The sequence below is a fragment of the Artibeus jamaicensis genome, unplaced genomic scaffold (assembly GCF_021234435.1).
Source record: "Artibeus jamaicensis isolate MK-2021 breed Jamaican fruit bat unplaced genomic scaffold, CSHL_Jam_final contig_467, whole genome shotgun sequence".
Lineage (NCBI taxonomy): Eukaryota > Metazoa > Chordata > Mammalia > Chiroptera > Phyllostomidae > Artibeus > Artibeus jamaicensis.
Window position 1 is genome coordinate 9034132 of NW_026521845.1, and position 17715 is coordinate 9051846.

Below are 17715 nucleotides of genomic sequence, written 5' to 3' on the forward strand. Positions count from 1 at the left end.
AAAAATACAAGTGGGAGAATCAGGGAGGGCCCGAAGCAACGCAAGACTCTTGTGGACACAGACTTGCGGTCCTCAGTGTGGGTCAGAGCACGGCAGGATCGGCAAGAAGACTTCCCGGAGTTATGGTGCGGAGTGAGATGTGTTGGGTGACAATCATACAGTCCTGAAAGTCCCAGACAGCAATAGTTCTGTCATGCCCACCAACATTTAGACTGGAGTGGACAAGTGCCACCTGGTAGCGCCAGCCCTGATCGTGGTTTATTTGGTTCACACCACCAAAGCTCGCAGAGCTCCTACCTATGAGTCCTCTGCACCAGCTTGCTTGTGTTTGCCTCTTTCTGTATAATTAACTCCTGCCAAACCTGGTGGCATAAGACAACACACATTTCCTACCTCATAAGTTCTGTGGGTCAGCATGGTAGGGACAGTGTGGGTGAAGCCCTCTGACTCAGGGTCTCCTGGGGAGTCTCAGTCAACAGGACAGGGCTGTGATGTCACATGAAAGAGGAGGGTGGGGAGGTCCCCATCCTGGGTCACTACTATGGTTGGTGGTTCCTGTCTTAGCCCCTCTTTCTGTGGTCCTCTCTGCAGAGCTGAGAGCTGTCAGAACAGAAGCCACAGCCTTTTTATGACCTAACACCACGAGTGACACCCCGTTTCCTCTCCCATATTGTCTTTGTTAGAGTGGTTAGGTCCAGCCCATGCAAGGGTGCGGATGCACAGGAGTGAGGTCCCGTTCATGGCCCAGCCATTTCATCAGATGTGCAATCAGACAGCCTGCCTTCTGTGCCATTAAAAAAAAAATCACTGCTGTATGTAATTATTTGTGATGTTTTGTGTTTCCATTCTTTATAACTGGATCCTTAATTCCCTTTACTTGTGTATTTTTGGTCTCTAAAAACTAACAGATAGTTAATACTATTAAGTGACAATTTATACTATATTATAGCAAGAGCTGTAAAAAATAAGTGAAAATCTATAAAGTTGATTTTCCCCCTGGACCACTTCCCTTTTCCCTCATCCCTGCTTCATTTGATAAGAAAACCTATTTATATCAATATTCTTTTATTAAGTATATTTTCTTTTTTCTTTTTTTTATTGATTATGCTGTTACAGTTGTTCTATTCCCCCTTTATTCCCCTCCACCCTACCCCTCATCCCCACCATTACCCCCCCTTTAGTTTATGACCATGTGTCTCAAGTCCTTTAGATTCTATATTTCCCATGCTATTCTTGCCCCCCCATCTATTTTCTATCTACTGTCTATGCTACTTATTTTCTGTACCTTACTCCCCCCCTTCTCCTCCTCCCACTCCCCTGATGCTAACCCTCCTTGAGATCTTCATTTCTATGTTTCCACTCCTGATCTAGCTGTCCTTTTAGTTTGCTTTCGTTTTAGGTGTGGTTGTTAATAACTGTGAGTTTGCTGTCCTTTCACTGTTCATGTTTCTTTAACTTCTTTTTCTTATATAAGTCCCTTTAACATTTCATATAATAAGGGCTTGGTGATGATGAACTCCGTGAATTTGATCTTATCTGAGAAGCACTTTATCTGTCCTTCCATTTTAAATGAAAGTTTTGCTGGATAGAGCAATCTTGGTTGTAGGTCTTTAGATTTCATGACTTGGAATACCTCTTTCCAGCCCCTTCTTGCCTGTAAGGTCTCTTTTGAGAAATCTGCTGACAGTCTGATGGGGACTCCTTTGTAGGTGACTGTCCCCTTAGCTCTTGCTGCTTCTAGGATTCTCTCCTTCATTTTAATCTTGGCTAATGTAATTACGATGTGCCTTGGTGTGTTCCTTCTTGGGTCCAACTTCTTTGGTACTCTCTGAGCTTCCTGGATTTCCTGGAAGTCTATTTCCTTTGCCAGATTGGGGAAATTCTCCTTTATGATTTGTTCAAATAAGTTTTCTACTGGTGGCTGTGCCTTTCCCCCTTCTGGTACCCCTATAATTCGGATGTTGGAGCGTTTAAAGATGTCCTGGAGGTTCCTAAGACTCTCCTCATTTCTTTGAATTCTTGCTTCTTGACTCTTTTCTGTTTGGCCATTATTTGCTTTCTTCTGGTCCACTCCATTGATTTGAGACCCAGTTTCCTTTTCATTGCTATTGGTGTCCTGTGCAATTCCATTCATTTCAATTAGTTTCGCCTTCATATATTTGTCTAATTTGTCGGTATAATCAACCAGTTCTGTGAGGATCCTGATCACCAATGTTTTAAACTGTGCGTCTGTGAGTTTTGCTATTTCTTCATCGCTTAGATCTATTGGCTCTGGGGCTCTGAGATCCTCCTGCGCCATTCTTGGTCTGTTCGGGCCCTTTAAGTGTGAGAAGTGGCGCCTTGGATTCCCAGGTAGCTGGGTTGTGACGCTGTATGTGGGGGCGTGGCCAGAGCGGGGAAATGGCGATCCCCTCTGCCGCTTCTCACAGCTGGGTGCGGAGGAGCAGTGCCTTAGGTGGTTCCCTGGGCCGGGCCACTCAGAGTCGCTGGGTTATGACGCTGTATGTGGAGGTGGGGTCAGAGCAGGGAAATGGCGGCGCCCTCCACTGCCGCTTGCCGTGAGGACCTGCCGGCCCGGTCCAACCGCCCACTCCCTCGCCTGTCCACCCTCGCACAAATGCGAGACCTCAGTCAACACGCAGCCCTGGCCCGGCTGTCTCCCCCGCGGTCGCTCACCTGGTCGCTCTCTGGGTCGCTCACTAGGTCTGACCCTGCGCCTGGATTCCGCGGGCCTGAGTGTGTCTGGCCGAGTCCTCCTGTGCAACCCCGCTCCGCCAGCCGCTGGTTTCGCCTCTTACTGGTCAGGCTGAAGAATTTGTTGTTAACGGACTTCCGAAAAGTTCCATTTTCCATGTTCTGGCTGTGTTTTCTGTTGCTAATATTTAGTTTTCTCTAATCTTGGTTGTGTGAGAAGGCACGGCACATCCACCTATGCCTCCATCTTGGCGGAAGTAAGTATATTTTCTTGATTATGCCATTACAGTTGTCCTATTTCCCCCCTTCATTCCCCTCCACCCTGCACAACCCCTCCCCCACCATTCTCCCCCCTTTAGTTTATGTCCATGTGTCTCAAGTTTTTTAGAATCTATATTTTCCATACTATTCTTGCCCTCCCCCTATTTGCTACCTACCGTCTATGCTACTTATTCTCTGTACCTTCTCCCCCTTCTCCTCCTCCCACTCCCCTGTTACTAACCCTCCATGTGATCTTCATTTCTATGGTTCTGCTCCTGATCTAGCTGTCCTCTTAGTTTGCTTTTGTTTTAGGTATGGTTGTTAATAACTGTGAGTTTGCTGTCCTTTCACTGTTCATCTTTTTTATCTTCTTTTTCTTAGATAAGTCCCTTTAACATTTCATATAATAAGGGCTTGGTGATGATGAACTCCTTGAATTTGATCCTATCTGAGAAGCACTTTATCTGCCCTTCCATTCTAAATGAAAGCTTTGCTGGATAGAGCAATCTTGGATGTAGGTCTTTGGATTTCATGACTTGGAATACCTCTTTCCAGCCCCTTCTTGCCTGTAAGGTCTCTTTTGAGAAATCAGCTGACAGTCCGATGGGGACTCCTTTGTGGGTGACTGTCCACTTATCTCTTTCTGCTTCTAGAATTCACTCCTTCATCTTAATCTTGGCTAATGTAATGATGATGTGCCGTGGTATGTTCCTTCTTGGGTCCAACTTCTTTGGGACTCTCTGAGCTTCCTGGATTTCCTGGAAGTCTATTGCTTTTGCCAGATTAGAGAAATTCTCCTTTATTATTTGTTCAAATAAGTTTTCCACTTGTTGCTCTTCCTCCTCCCCTTCTGGTACCCCTATAATTCGGATGTTGGAACATTTAAAGATGTCCTGGAGGTTCCTAAGCCTCTCCTCATTTTTTTGAATTCTTGTTTCTTTATCCTTTTCTGGTTGGTCATTTTTTTTATTCCTTGTGGTCCACTCCTTTGATTTGAGTCCCAGTTTTCTTTCCATCACTATTGGTTTCCTGTGCATTTCCCTTTATTTCAATTAGTTTAGCCTTCATATGTTCCTCTAATTTGTGACTAAAATCAACTAGTTCTGTGAGCATCCTGATCACCAGTGTTTTGAACTGTGCATTTGATAGGTTGGCTATTTCTTGGTTGCTTAGAGTTATTGGTTCTGGGGCTTTGAGTTACTCTTGAGCCATAATGTTTTGGTCTGTTCACACCTGTTATGTATGAGGGGCGGAGCCCTAGGTGTTTACTAGGGCGGGCGACCTAGTCGCTGGGTTGTGACAATGTATGTGGGGGTGGGGTTAGAGAGGGGTGATAGTAGTCCCCTCTGCTGCTTCCCGCTGCTGGGACCTGCTTGGTCTGTCTCACTGCTCGCTCCTTCGCTGGTTTATCTGCACACAAATGTGTGACCGAGGTCAGCCTGCTGCCTTGCACCCTCACTGGGTCTGCCTGTTGCAACCCCACACCTGGGATCCACCGCCCCCACACCTGGGTCAGTTTGGCCGAGTTTTCCTGTGCAATCCCACTCCACCAGTCCCTGGCTCCGCCCCTCTTACAGGTCTGGCCGAATGGTTTGTTGTTGTTGGCCTTCCGTGTAGTTCAATTTTCTGTGTTTTGGTTGCATTTTTTTTTTTTTACTAAAAACTTTGTTGTCTTTAAACTTGGTTGTGCAAGGAGGCACAGTGTTTCCACCTATGCCTCCATCTTGGCCAGAAGTCTATATGTCAATATTCTTAATTACCTTTACAGTAATCTAGTTATCTAAAAAATCTATAGAAGCTAAAAATTCTAATTTCTGAAGTGCAGTGGCAAGCAGTGTGGCCTTGAGCAAGAGGGCAACGAGACATCATGGGAAATACTTCACTTATTTTGGGATGTATCCTCAGGGTATGGTTCTCTTATTCTTTTCAAATATGAAGTATCTAACAAAGGCACTAAAATATATTTATACACAAATATAAAATGAATTTGATGGCTGATAATTTTTACCATTTGAATTATGCATATTTCTTATTAATGCAAGTAGTGGATGTATATAATACCATTGAATGAACAATTCATTTATTAGTTATTCTCCAAAGAAAATCATTCTAGCATGTCCACTGCATGTGCATTAAATGATCAATGGTTGCTAAGGTGTCAGATATAACATAGTATATTTTAATATTTAATAATCCATGTTTTATGCTATATTCACTGGGGTAGGTATTGCTACTACATGGAATTCATAAAGTATTCTGCATGCAACTCCTTAGGACATATGAAAATTCTATGATATTAATAAGATGTGGGTATATAAATGTTTCTGAGTTGGGAACCAGGGCAGAGACCACATATATTGGTTATTTTATTACAATGGTATATATATTATGGTATAGAATATATATACACATTTGTATAGTATGTATATATACATTTACATACAATATATGTGAGTATATGTTGTTATATGTAATAAAATATATAATAAAATATTGAGAGATATATATCAAATGAGAATGTGTATATAGACACACACACATATACATCTTAATAGTGAACTTGGAGTCATGTTACTGTATCTTTAAAAAGTAAAGTTCTAATAAAAATTCATTAACTCCTTTCAAATATAGCAATCCTCCTGTCCAGCTGTGAAAAGTACTAGATGATACTTATTTGCCATTTGTGTTATTTACGGTCCATGACTTTTATGGTAACTGGTTCCTATTATTGGTTTCTATTAATGTAAAACATAAGTGAACATAAATGAGGCGTGAATCATTTCTTTTTATTAGCCCACAGTCTTCACTCAGGGCTGGCAGTAACTCCAGCTGTGTCTTGTTAGTGATAACCTATCTAAAGAAGGGTAAGGAATATGATTAGAAATCTTTGTTCATTGTATGTCACTTCTCTCCTGCACTGTAGTGGTGAAAAAAGAAAACAGTGTGTCATTAATGGCACAGCAACATCTTTAGCCACCTCTAATTTTTACTGTGCTTTATTTGATGCTGATTAATTAGATAACCAGTGGATTCTAGTAACTAGTATAAGTAACTACTAATTTAAAGGTAGACTATGTTGTAAATCACTTTTCACAGTTGTAGCTTCTGAATTTTTCTATATTTTGGGGTGATTAAATGGTTGCTATTTTATCAAAGTTATTAAGCAGTACAATTCAGAATTTTAAATAAAGAACATAATTAGTAATACAGCCCTTCTGTGTTTTTGGAGACCAACAATGTAAAATTCAGCATTCACCTAAAAGGTTTATTTTAATGAAAAAGTACTTGCTATCCTTTTTCTGTTTATAGAAATACTCTTTGAAAGCTATGCTCAGAATTGTTTCTAATAGTTTTACTTTAAAAGGGGGAGAATTCTTTTAAAAATATATTAGAAGAAATATGCTTTTTAAAATTTGAAAGTAGAACGACCCATAATTACCAGTTGGCCAGTTCTAGCATAAAAACTCCTTTGATGTGAGGAAATTCTGCTTAATCTGAAACATTTTCAATATAATTGCTTGTACTTGTGCAAACATTTCTTGAAGATGTGATATTCTTATATCATGTATTTTCTAACTCAGAGAACAAACGGTTCCTTAAAAAACAATTCAGTAAACTTGCTATACTGTGTAAATATTCCATAGCCTGGGTCATCAATAACATGGTAAAGGAACCCTCCATAACAAAACAGTCACCTTACCCTGTCTTGCCAGGGTCCCTTCCGTGACATCACCGAAGTGCTAGAACAGCGCTACAGACCTTTGGAGCCAACTCTGCGGGTGGCTGAGCCGGTCAACGGGGTGAAAGAGGCCAGGGAGGAGTTCAGAAGACAGGAAAAGGCGAGAAACGTTCAGGACAACATGTGAGTTCTCAGCTTACAAGATAGCTGTGCCCTGATGGGGACCTTCAGTCAGCTAACATTTTCTATTTCTAATATTGCCCCAAATCTTTTATTCGTGAGAAAATGTAAAGTCACCCTTGAACTATTCAGAAGAAATTATTTTCAACATGCAAATGGTTTAGACAGGACAGGATTGATGAGGGCATTGATATGACACAATGGGATTGGATAAGGGGCCCACCCTGCTCCAGGGTGACCACATCTTAACACATCTGCAATGGCCGTATTTCCAGATGAGGTCACAGTCTTTAACATCTTCTTTCACATCAGCATAGGCAGTGGGACAATTCTATTTTACACAGAGAGTGTGGATTACAGAGGGTCTTTGCAGAAGTTACTTTACAGCTTTATTTGTTCTTGATTCTGAAAAGGCTCATGCTGCTTTCTCATGCCTTCTTGAAGAACATGATTTCTTCACTCTTATGTATATCTTTATGAATATGAAGCCAGGGTATTCCATAAGCAATTAGTAAGTAAGTGCCAAGTCATTTTCATGTGAGAAGCTCTGGCATTTATTGGTTCAGCAAATGTTGCCTGTTGGGAATACAGCCCTAGGGATTGAGCCCCCAAGAAAACGGAATCTACTCTCACGGATCCTCCAATCTTCTATGCTTCCAGTGTAGCCAAACCAGGGAACCTAATGAAATTCCAAGTCATAGTTGCTATAGGCGAGCTCTGGGAAATTGTCGAGCATGTGTTAAAGCTTTAGACTGCCGTGACTTTTTTGTTATTTTAATGTAGAGTTTGCTCTGGATTTTGATAGAGAAAAGGTAAAAGAAGGCTGATCTTATGAAAGTAAACAAAGATAATGGCAGGCGAAGTTCACAGAACGTTGAGAAGACCAATTTGGCAGAAACTAATTTTTATGTAAGCAGCAGTAGAAAGAAAAAATGTGCAAAGCTTCAAGGCCAAGGATTGGAGGGTTTATCGGCAGATAACGGGGAGCTGTTTAAGGCTTTTGAGTAAGAGAATGTTATAAAAATATGAATTTGTTGACTTTAAGGCTGATGTGTTTCAGAAGAAACATGCTAGAGGAAAGGGAGCCCATTAGGAGAATGTCACAAAAATTTTGGTGAAAGGTAGTGGAATAGAACTAAGATGATGATGGCAGGATTCACTATGTACTCTTTTTCTTTACTTCTTTCTGTAATTTCTTATTTCTTACCATAATCTCCTTCATCGCTTCTATTGAAAAGACTTCAACTACCACCTCTATGCCAATGGTTTCCCCTCTAAATCTCTAAGATCTTACTTCTGTGCCCGCCCCCATATGTGTATTTCCACCTGCCATCTTTGTTTGTGTCTCCATCGCATGTCCCAAACTCAGAATGTCCCACACTGACCACTGCTTCTGGTCTGCAGCGTGAGTCTCAGGACCATCAATCTGCCCAGACCTCGCCATCTCTCTGTGAGTTCTCCTGTTCTCCTTCTCCAGCGTTGGGGCGGCCCTCAAATCCTGCCCTTCCTGCCTGTCAAGTGTCTCTCTGATTCAGCCCTTTCTCTGTCCACCACTGCTCTAACTTAGGCACCTAGACTCTCTGCCTTCCAACTGCTACAAAAGTCTATTGGCTCTGTCCATCTTCCTTCCCTTCAGCCTTTTGCCATAGCGGTACCAGGAAAGTTCAGCAAGGAGTTATTCAGCCAAACGCTCTTTAAAGACTTTGCATCGAGGTTGCCTCATAAACCCTGATTCCTGTTACAAGACACAAGCCACCCAGGGTGTGAGGTGGGCTTCTTTGTTCAGTTAATCTCTTGCCATGTTCAAGGGAAACCACACTCCAGAGTGACAAGGTGTTTTCATCCCCTTAGACTCCGTGTTCCTTTTCTGTAGTCACTGTAGGAGGGGCCAGACTTTACTCACCCCCTTCTCAGGGTGCTTGGCTGGGCCTGAAAATTAAATTGCCATAAGACAGATTAGCAGGAAGAAAACACACCCTTTATTTAAGTTTTATGAGATATAGGAGCCCCCATAAGAAAACAGACACCCCAAGGAGTGGCAAACCTTAGGGCTTCTATATTAGGTTGAACAAGGAAAAGCAATTGTGGAAAAGTAACAAAAATACGTGAGGAAACCAAAGGAAGATAAGTTGTTTAACAAGGTCTGTTTTATAAAGAATTCCTCTGCACTAGGGAAGGCATCTGTCATAGGGACTCTTAGCTTCTGACTTCAGGGAGAAAAAAGACATCAGATCCTTTTCGTTTTTTTCATTGTTGTTCAATCACAGTTGTCCACATTTCCCCCATTATTCTCCCCCTCCCTACCCACCCCCACCTTCCACATTCAGTCTTCCCACCTGTTGTTCCTGTCCATGGGTCCTTCATACTTGTTCCTTGACAACTCTTCCCCTTAGATCCCTTTCCTTACACCCATTGTTTTCAAGTAGCTTTGCCAAAGTGGCATTATTGAGACATGTATTCTGCCCCAAATAATTGGGAGCAGGTGAAATGAGAGATGTCCTATAAATGTTCAGTAGCAAAGCAGTAATAAAAACTCAATTTTTAAAATGATTTTATTTATTTATTTTACTTATAGAGAGAGAGGGAGAGAGAAAGAAGAAACATCAGCCTGTGATTGCCTCTCGCACACCCCCTACTGGACACCTGGCCCGCAATCCAGTCATGTGCCCTGACTGGGAATCAAACCAGCGGCCTTTTGGTTCTCAGGCCAGCACTCAATCCACTGAGCCACACCAGCCAGGGCATAACTCAGATTTTTTCAGCTCCTCATTTCATAGTGTGGATGAGAAACATTCAGTAGCAATGAATCTTACCTGTCTGCCTTCACTTTCCTCGAATTTGCCGTCTAACTCAGAAGCCTTGGTAAATAGTAGACGACTCATTTTTAAGCCTTCTAAATATTTTTCTAATTAAGTATCATTTCATGAACAGGACCACAGGAAAAGTTAAGAAACAAGATCCTCAATAACAGGTTTTTTTAAAGGGCATTTGAAAGAATGTGGCATACAGTTCGATTCCCAGTCAGGGTACATGCCTGGGTGGCAGGCCAGTTCCCAACAGGGGACCCATGAGAGGTAACCACACACTGATGTTTCTCTCCCTCTCTCCTTCCCTTCCCCTCTAAAGATAAATAAATAAAATATTAAAAGAAAGAAAGAATGTGGCATACAGACCTGAGATCTGGTTCTGCCTGTCACCACAGAATAGTGACGGGGAAATTTGACCCATCTCAAAACTTTTTTGACTTTGGTGATTTTACCAACACTTCAGGCCTCTGCAATTTGCATATGTTCTGAACTCTTACTGTATTATGATAAATAGGGATTATTATGTATTTTCAGAGAGTGTTTTCTTAACAATTCAACTTTTATTTGTAACTCTTCCATTTACTTTAATTACTAGCACAGTGTGCAACATTTATTAATCAGTGGAGCCTTTTTAAGTTAAAATACTAGATTAGCTAACCCCATTAACACGGACTGCTCCAAACAAGCAGTGATGGGAGAGGTACTGGCTTCGAAAATCATATTATGCGTGTGGTGCTCCAGGGCACGTTCAGCGTGATTACCCTCTTTTGATCTGCTCTTCCTCCGCCTTTCCCAGCTCATTTCCACTGGAAATTTACAAAGTGCTGCCTTCACTTTTCCGGCTTAATTTTTCTAATGAAGTTCTGGTGCTTTACAACACTGGAGATACAGATAATAAGCTTGTGTATAATTAAGAAGTTCTAGAATTTGCCTACAAAGGCACCCTTTATTCCTTTGGCTGTGCAGTGAAGACTCTACAAGATTGTGCTCCCTTTTTGTCCACTCTTTGCTTGAAAATACATGTGTGTGTGTGTGTGTGTATTTAATACATAACCACAGAACACTGGAATTTCATTATTATAGACCTCTGAGTCTAAAGAAGTTTAAAGTTTATAATATCGACAAAATGGACAATTTGGAATACTTCTAGCGATATGCCTGAGAATATTATATGTGCTTTTATTGCATGCAACCTGACACATTGTAAAAAGACACTTTTGGTTTTTTTTATTTAGATTTGGTCATTTCGTAAGCACACTTTCTAATGCGATACCCAATATAGGCTAACTAAAGGTTTGCCAATTGACTTTTAGTCCATTTGTAAGGCATGTGGATTTTATGTTGAGAAAAACAGCCATTTTGTGCCATCCTTACATTGGTGTGGCATTTATATATCCTGGATTGTGCTGTTTTAATTTTGGTTCAAAAGGCGGGTGTCCAAAGAGACTTGAAAACTGAACAGAAGTGTGCTGGGCAGAACAAGGAGAGAGGCAGAGAGGAGGTGGTCTGGACAAAGTCATGTCTGCTACAAAAGTGCACAGCTAAGTGCACGGCTTGCAGTTCAGTGTCTGAGGCATCCTGAGAAGCTTAGCTCATAGGTTTGGCACCACAATCTATGTGGCAGCAATGAGATGGAAGGTGGAGAGAATGGAGGGCCATGTGCACCAGGATGGATTTGCACTTGACCATGTGGAGACAGTGTGAAAGCATCACGGTGCTTTAATGCCTGGGAAAGAACAGATCGCTTGGAAGTGCCCCCTTAGTAGCTATGTCCACGGTGAAGGGTCGGGGGTCACTGGGGATGGAGAGCAGTCCAGAGACTGCTGCCCTGGTCCAGTTCAGAGGTAAATGGACCTGCTGGGCAACAAGGACAGCGCCGAGGGTTTTGCTGAGAGACCGAAACCATTGGCCAGGTCACACCCAAAGCAGATGGCAGTGTTAGGTATTCTGTGAGAGCTCGCATGGCTCTTTGACAGGTGTAGCTTTCATGTCGATCACAGCAATACTCAAGAGCTTGATGATGACAACCATGAGAGCCACCTCAACAAGCTACTTCTCCTTTTATACCCACTCTCAGCATCCCCGTTGCTTACTGGGCCCCGCCCTCTCTATCCTCACATACGTTAATCTCAATGTCGTATATGAAGCTGCTCACTCTTTACCATGGCTCTGTGTGAAAGTGAAGTCTCAAAGAGATCAAGCATCCTGCCTGAGGGAGCACAGCCACCAGGGCAAAGCTGAGGAGTCAGTGCAGGTCCCACTGTGCGTAGCCAATCCCCAACATGTCTGCACTCCTGGGGTACGATAAGATCTGAAAACAACCCATTTCAATGGGAATCATCTGGCCTGGCCATCCTTTTCTTCTTCAGATACCATTTTATTATTTTTTAATAGTTTATTTTTATTTTTTTTCCATTTGGGATTTTAAAATCAAGAACATGTGTGCTTGCATGATGAATTTGGAATTATTTGGTATCACTCATTAATAAATTAATTATTGAACTTTTTCTGTATCCACCAAAGAGTTGGGACTCAAAGAATCCTTGACGAGTTTTAGTATCTCCACTCACAGAATAAGAAATGAGGGTCCACAGAGGGGAGAAGAAAGGGAAGTTAAGGGGAAAAGGGGGGAGGGATTTGGAGGAACAAATAGGAAGGACACAGGGACGAAAACTAAGGGGGGTGGAAATGGGAGGGAGGTGGGGAGCAAGGGGCGGGGGAGGCTGGGATGGGAAAAATAGACAAAAAACTGTACTTGAAAAATAACTAAATAAAATTTTATAAATAAATAAATAAATAAATAAATAAATAAAAAAGAAATGAGGGTCCACAGAAGTTAGTGACAGTGACAAAGGCTGACAGCAACTCAGGTCCTCCAACCCCAAGCCACGCATTATTTCCATGATACTTGACCACTTCTCTAAAGTGTTTTTTTTTAATCAAATGTCTTCAGAAATCAAATTCAGAATATCACCTTAATGCCTTCCAGGTTTTTGCCTTTTGCCTCCTACCACAAGAATGAAAAGTACATCCCGTCTGTGCATTTATGGAGCAAGTGCGGCTCCAGTTCTTATGGATGTCAGCATTTCAGAGATGAAAATCCTAAGAAGTGGGTCTCTGGCAAGGTAAGTTAGTGCAACAGTCACAAAAACAGTGTCCCTTTTCAAAGGCTGGAATTAGACACCGATGACGGCAAGTATAAATATTCTTACTACAATGAATACCTTCGTGGTTACAAAATGCTATGTTATGTAAAGATGGTGCTGCTCACCTAGGTTGGTAAGAGATTAGTCTATCTCTAATTGCATTCACATGAAATCGGTTAATATATCAACTATTTAAAAACATTATGCTCTATTTTTAAAGTTATTCATATGAAGAACACTATACAAAGATCATAATGTCAGCAAGTTGAGAGCAAATAATACTATTTTCTACTGAAAGTATGAAAACCAAAATGAAAAATAACGTGTATTATTTTTCTTGAAAGTATGTAAGGCAATAATAAAATAATGTATATATTACACAACTTACTCATATTTCTTTAATCTGTTTATGAAATGCCCAAGTTAAGTTGTTTGATTCTTCCTCTGAGTTAAATGGTCAAACTTCTTAAGTGTGGGTATCTACTTTGTATTTACAAATTCTTCTTGTGCTGATTTCAATACTTAAAATAGAAATGAAACTTAATAAGGGGAATATACTAGTCACTATTAACTTAATCTACTTTGGTACATCTAAAAGAGTTGGACAATTAAGGATTCAATATACTGAAAATATTCTTTTCGGTTGTCAAGACATTTACATACGTCCGTATTAACCAAAGCAGAAATGATAGTCTAACCCTTTTATCTTAATTGGAATTAGTTTCCATGTTTATTCTAGACAACTGACTTTAATGGGACAATTGATGTTTCCCCCTGTTTGTGAAATTCCAGAAGAGACTGTTAAGATGGTGAGGTGAACAGAGCCTCACCTCAGCTGCCTTATTGTAAGTGAATGACATCAGCGGACCAGCCTTTTTTTTTTAATGTGCATTTTGGTCCTAAACAATACTTGATAAGCTACACAGCATAAAAATATCTAGTACTCCAAAAATTACTTCAGAGAACCTAAGCACATTGCACAGAACATAAAGTCAACCTTTCCCGTCTACGGCTTTTGGAATGGAGCGGGATGTGGGACAGATCAGAGGCTTAATGTGGCACATCGCCGTCCACAGGAACTTGGGTGGGACCGTGTCGGCTTGGCCAGTGCACCCGGTGATTGAATCTGCTGTCACCGGGATCCTGGTCGTAATGAACACTCAGCTTAACGACCGTGATTAAGAGGATCATAACTGATGTGCCCGTGCAGTGTGTGGGGATCATTAGCACTGAATGGCACAGCAGAGAAACATGCCTCGGCTAGGGGCAGTTTTACTCTTCTGCATCGATTGGGGTAAAATCCGCCTTTCTCTTTCAACAGACCAGCTTCATACAATTTTTGGAATCTTTCGGCATGTGTTAACTGATGATTGTCCTCTTGCTGAAAAACATCCCCTTACGGTTGTTTGTTTTGTGTTGTTTCATTTCATTAGTAAATGTAAACACTTAAATAATTAGGTGTAATTGACGGAAAATATTTTGCTTATGAGCATGGCCTGCAATAATCAAATACTCAGTTAAAGGGCTCTTTTCTTTTTTGCTCTCACAGTATATCCGAGTCCAAAATCCTTCAGTTTTCTCCCTTTTATTACCCTTGTGTCGGACTTCTCGGAGGCAGTAGGCTTCTGGAAACGTATAAGTTTATATAATTTATATTATAAATCTATAGGGGCATTTATATGTGCATATAATATTTATATTTACTCTGTCTAGTTTATTATGCCCTTCAGAAAATTGGACAGAGCCAAATATTGTTATATTGTTTATCGATATAATATCTAACCTATAGAATATTTTAAATGTGTAAAGTTGAGATGGATATGTTTACATGACCTTTGCTTTTTAATTACTGTCTTGTTTCTGATTTGTTACATTTTTAGATTTATTACATTGCAGACTAATTTTCAATTAGAGTTTAAAAAGTGACTTCAAGAGTTTCTGATTTGAATTTTAGCTTATGAATGAAATTAATATGTGCAATGGTATGTCCAAAATTTTCAGTAGATTACATCAGACCATACATATTAACAGGCCTTGATTTGCATTTGAGTCTAAAATATTACATTTGAGTTATGAGCAAACATAAGGGAATGCATTTTTATAAGGCATGGTAAGCCATTTAAAAATTTTTATTTCATAACTGCAATAAAGTTTGAGACTGAGGCATCTCTGTCAGATTATTAACTCTTCAACTTGAAGGAGACCATGGCAAGTGTTTCCTTCTGAGGTCTGCAAATTTGACATTACCCATGGTAGGATGCTCACCCTAGGTGTCGGACAGGGTCTTCATTTGACAAGAGGTTTTATAGGTTGCCTATAAAATTTTCCTTCTGAAAGTTTTGATACCCAGTGTGATTCTTGAACTTTATGAAGAGTTTCTCATGAAGCTTGTGTCTAAAACTTCAACATAGGCTAGTCTTCTCTGCAGTCCAGTCTTCCTGCTAATCCAGGATAAAAAGAATTAAATTCTTCATGCGATAAAGATCATGGAACATGTTATCCTCACTTCTGTGCAATCAAACTCTTAATTTGACTTAATTTAAAGGCCTCGATTTACTTTGTTGTTGTTGTGGTTGTGGTTGTCATTAGAAGCCAGGTTAATGCATCAGTGGGAGCTCTAGGGGACCAGATTTATTGCCCTGTCTTTGTGTATGGGACCATAGCTTTCATTTCTTCCTGGTGATAATCCTCACCTGACTTGGCCAAAAACGAGGTTTACCAGAATCAAGAGCCCCAAAGGATTAGAAAGGTAACTAGAAAATACACTTGATCTCTTAGAAAGAGGCTGACTTTGATCTGAAGGAATTGTGGAAGTCTTGGAAGCAGGGTGAGAATACAAGAGCTAGCATTACCACTACTTACTGCCCTTCTGGCTATGTCCAGAGCTTTGGCGTAGGGAGTTCGCAGGGATATTTGTCTGTCCTCTGGGCAGGCCCCATCAAACCTCTTCACAATGGTGTTGGAGCGCTCCCACCAGAATGGGTGTTCTTACACATACATCTTCACCCTAATGGATTCCTGAAAGTGAAATTTCTGAACTGAGTCAGGGTTTTGAAGACTGGTTTTAGGTGTCAGGTTGACTAGGATATGCTATCCAAATTAATGGTAATTTATTATAGAAGCCTGGCAGTAAATGTGAAGAGATGTAAATTACTACTAGAAGTATTAAGAATACAAGCACAGGATGAGGCAGAGGTAGGTTAATAGTTGTTCCTATGGACAATGATACGTTAATAAATAAGTAATAACACAAAAATAAACTCTGTTTCGCACACTCACAACTGTAGACCTCCTTTTGCCCTACCTGTAATATGAAAACTTGAATCGGGTGTGATGGACTGAGAAAGGAGGAAGTTCCCTGAGTCCCCCTCTGTTTCTGCCTGGGGCAAACTGGATTTGTACTGTGACATGATTCACTGAGATTGGGAGAAGGGGGCCAGAACTTGGGGGGCAGTTGTAGGGACGAGTCCCTGACTTCAGTTGGGACATGTTTGAGTGTGAGATCGCTTTGATTTACATGAGCAGAGAAGTCAAACAGGCAGCTGAATATTCAGACCTGTGGCCTGGAACAGCAGTCTTGACCAGAGTATATTCGGTCCATAAATAATTTGGTGCCTTGGAATTGTAAGTAATACTCAATGAAACCATGGCAGTGAATGAAATACCCATGGGTGACAACATAGACTAAGAAGAGAGGGCAGCTAGAATTTTTAAAGAATGCTAATACTTCATGACCATTTGGAACAGGGTGAGCCCATAAAATAGATGGATACATGGACAAAAACCAAAAGAATAGGCTCATTGAAGGAGTCGGGGAAAGATATGCAATACAAAGAAAGGGGTGATGAGCCATGGCAAACGATGCTGCAGAGGTAAATGAGATGAGGTCTGCAAAGGTCCCTGCGATTGAGCAAAATGAAAGTCATTGGTCACTTAGTGAGAGCTGATTCAGTGACAGTGTGGGTGACTGAGCCAGACTGGGGTAGGTGGAAGAGAGAGAAAAAAAAGAGGAGAAGGGAGTGTACCAAGTGTAGATAGTAAGTATAGATAAAGAGGAATGTACCAAGTGTAGATAATAATTTGGATAAGTTTGGCTGTGATAAAGAGAAGGGGGATTGACAGCGCAATGTTTGTAGGGAGATACATGGTAAAGTTGATTACTTTTAATAGAAGAAGTTTTTGTTTGTTTGCCCTTCTCATCTTAAAATGTTTTATTGGGGGGTTTTATGCCATGGGACTTCATATTTGGGAAGTCTTTCAAATCTAATTTAAAGTGCATGTTTTCACAGAAGGGTTTTGGTTTGATGTTCAAACATGCATTTATGAATACGTGGTTAGGAGCTTGTAGGAAATACTTTTCAAATTTATTTTATTATTTTTTACTCTTCTCCACTCAAGCTGCAACCAAGAATGGGATGTGCACATATGTTCAGGTCTCTGTAATCAAGTCTTTTGCCTTTTCTAGTTCACTTGCTGAGAAAGTTATTTTTCAGGAGTGCTGGTTTTTCAACCCGTTACAGCCACAGGTGTCTGCTTCTTGACCTTGCGCCATAATGTACCCAAGCACTGGGGCTGCAGAGCTATGTTCCTGGAGTGGTACATTTTAATCATTTATGATAATACCCTGCATCTCCCATGCTCCGTGTATCTATCATCTAAAATTCATCGTCAGCCCGATTTTCATGTAGTAACATTATAATAAAAGTTAGTTAGAAAGTAATAGTATGTCACATTAATAAATTGACCAAGTTCAAGGTCATCAAAAGATTAATTGCTTTATCGATTTCCATTTATTTTCACACTACAGTTCACTTTAATATTATAAAAAATTACATATCGAAATTTAAAAGTTCAACATCTAACTTGTGTTATTTTAGCACAAATATGGAAAAGCTTGCCATCAAGTCAAATTTTAATTGATATATATCACTTTATATCCCTTTGTACC

The 17715-nt window shown here is 40.6% G+C and overlaps 1 protein-coding gene across 3 annotated transcripts in view; it reads left to right on the forward strand.

Annotated features, from left to right (window-relative positions):
• The window catches only part of SPATA17 (spermatogenesis associated 17), a 189323-nt gene that overhangs the window by 143674 nt on the left and 27934 nt on the right, over positions 1 to 17715 (forward strand). For all 3 annotated transcript variants that reach the window (XM_037140644.2, XM_053667293.1, XM_037140645.2), the window contains 2 exons: positions 6669 to 6817; positions 12611 to 12746. In XM_037140644.2, coding sequence (XP_036996539.2) covers positions 6669 to 6817; positions 12611 to 12746 — 285 coding nt within the window. The remainder of the gene's footprint in view (positions 1 to 6668; positions 6818 to 12610; positions 12747 to 17715) is intronic.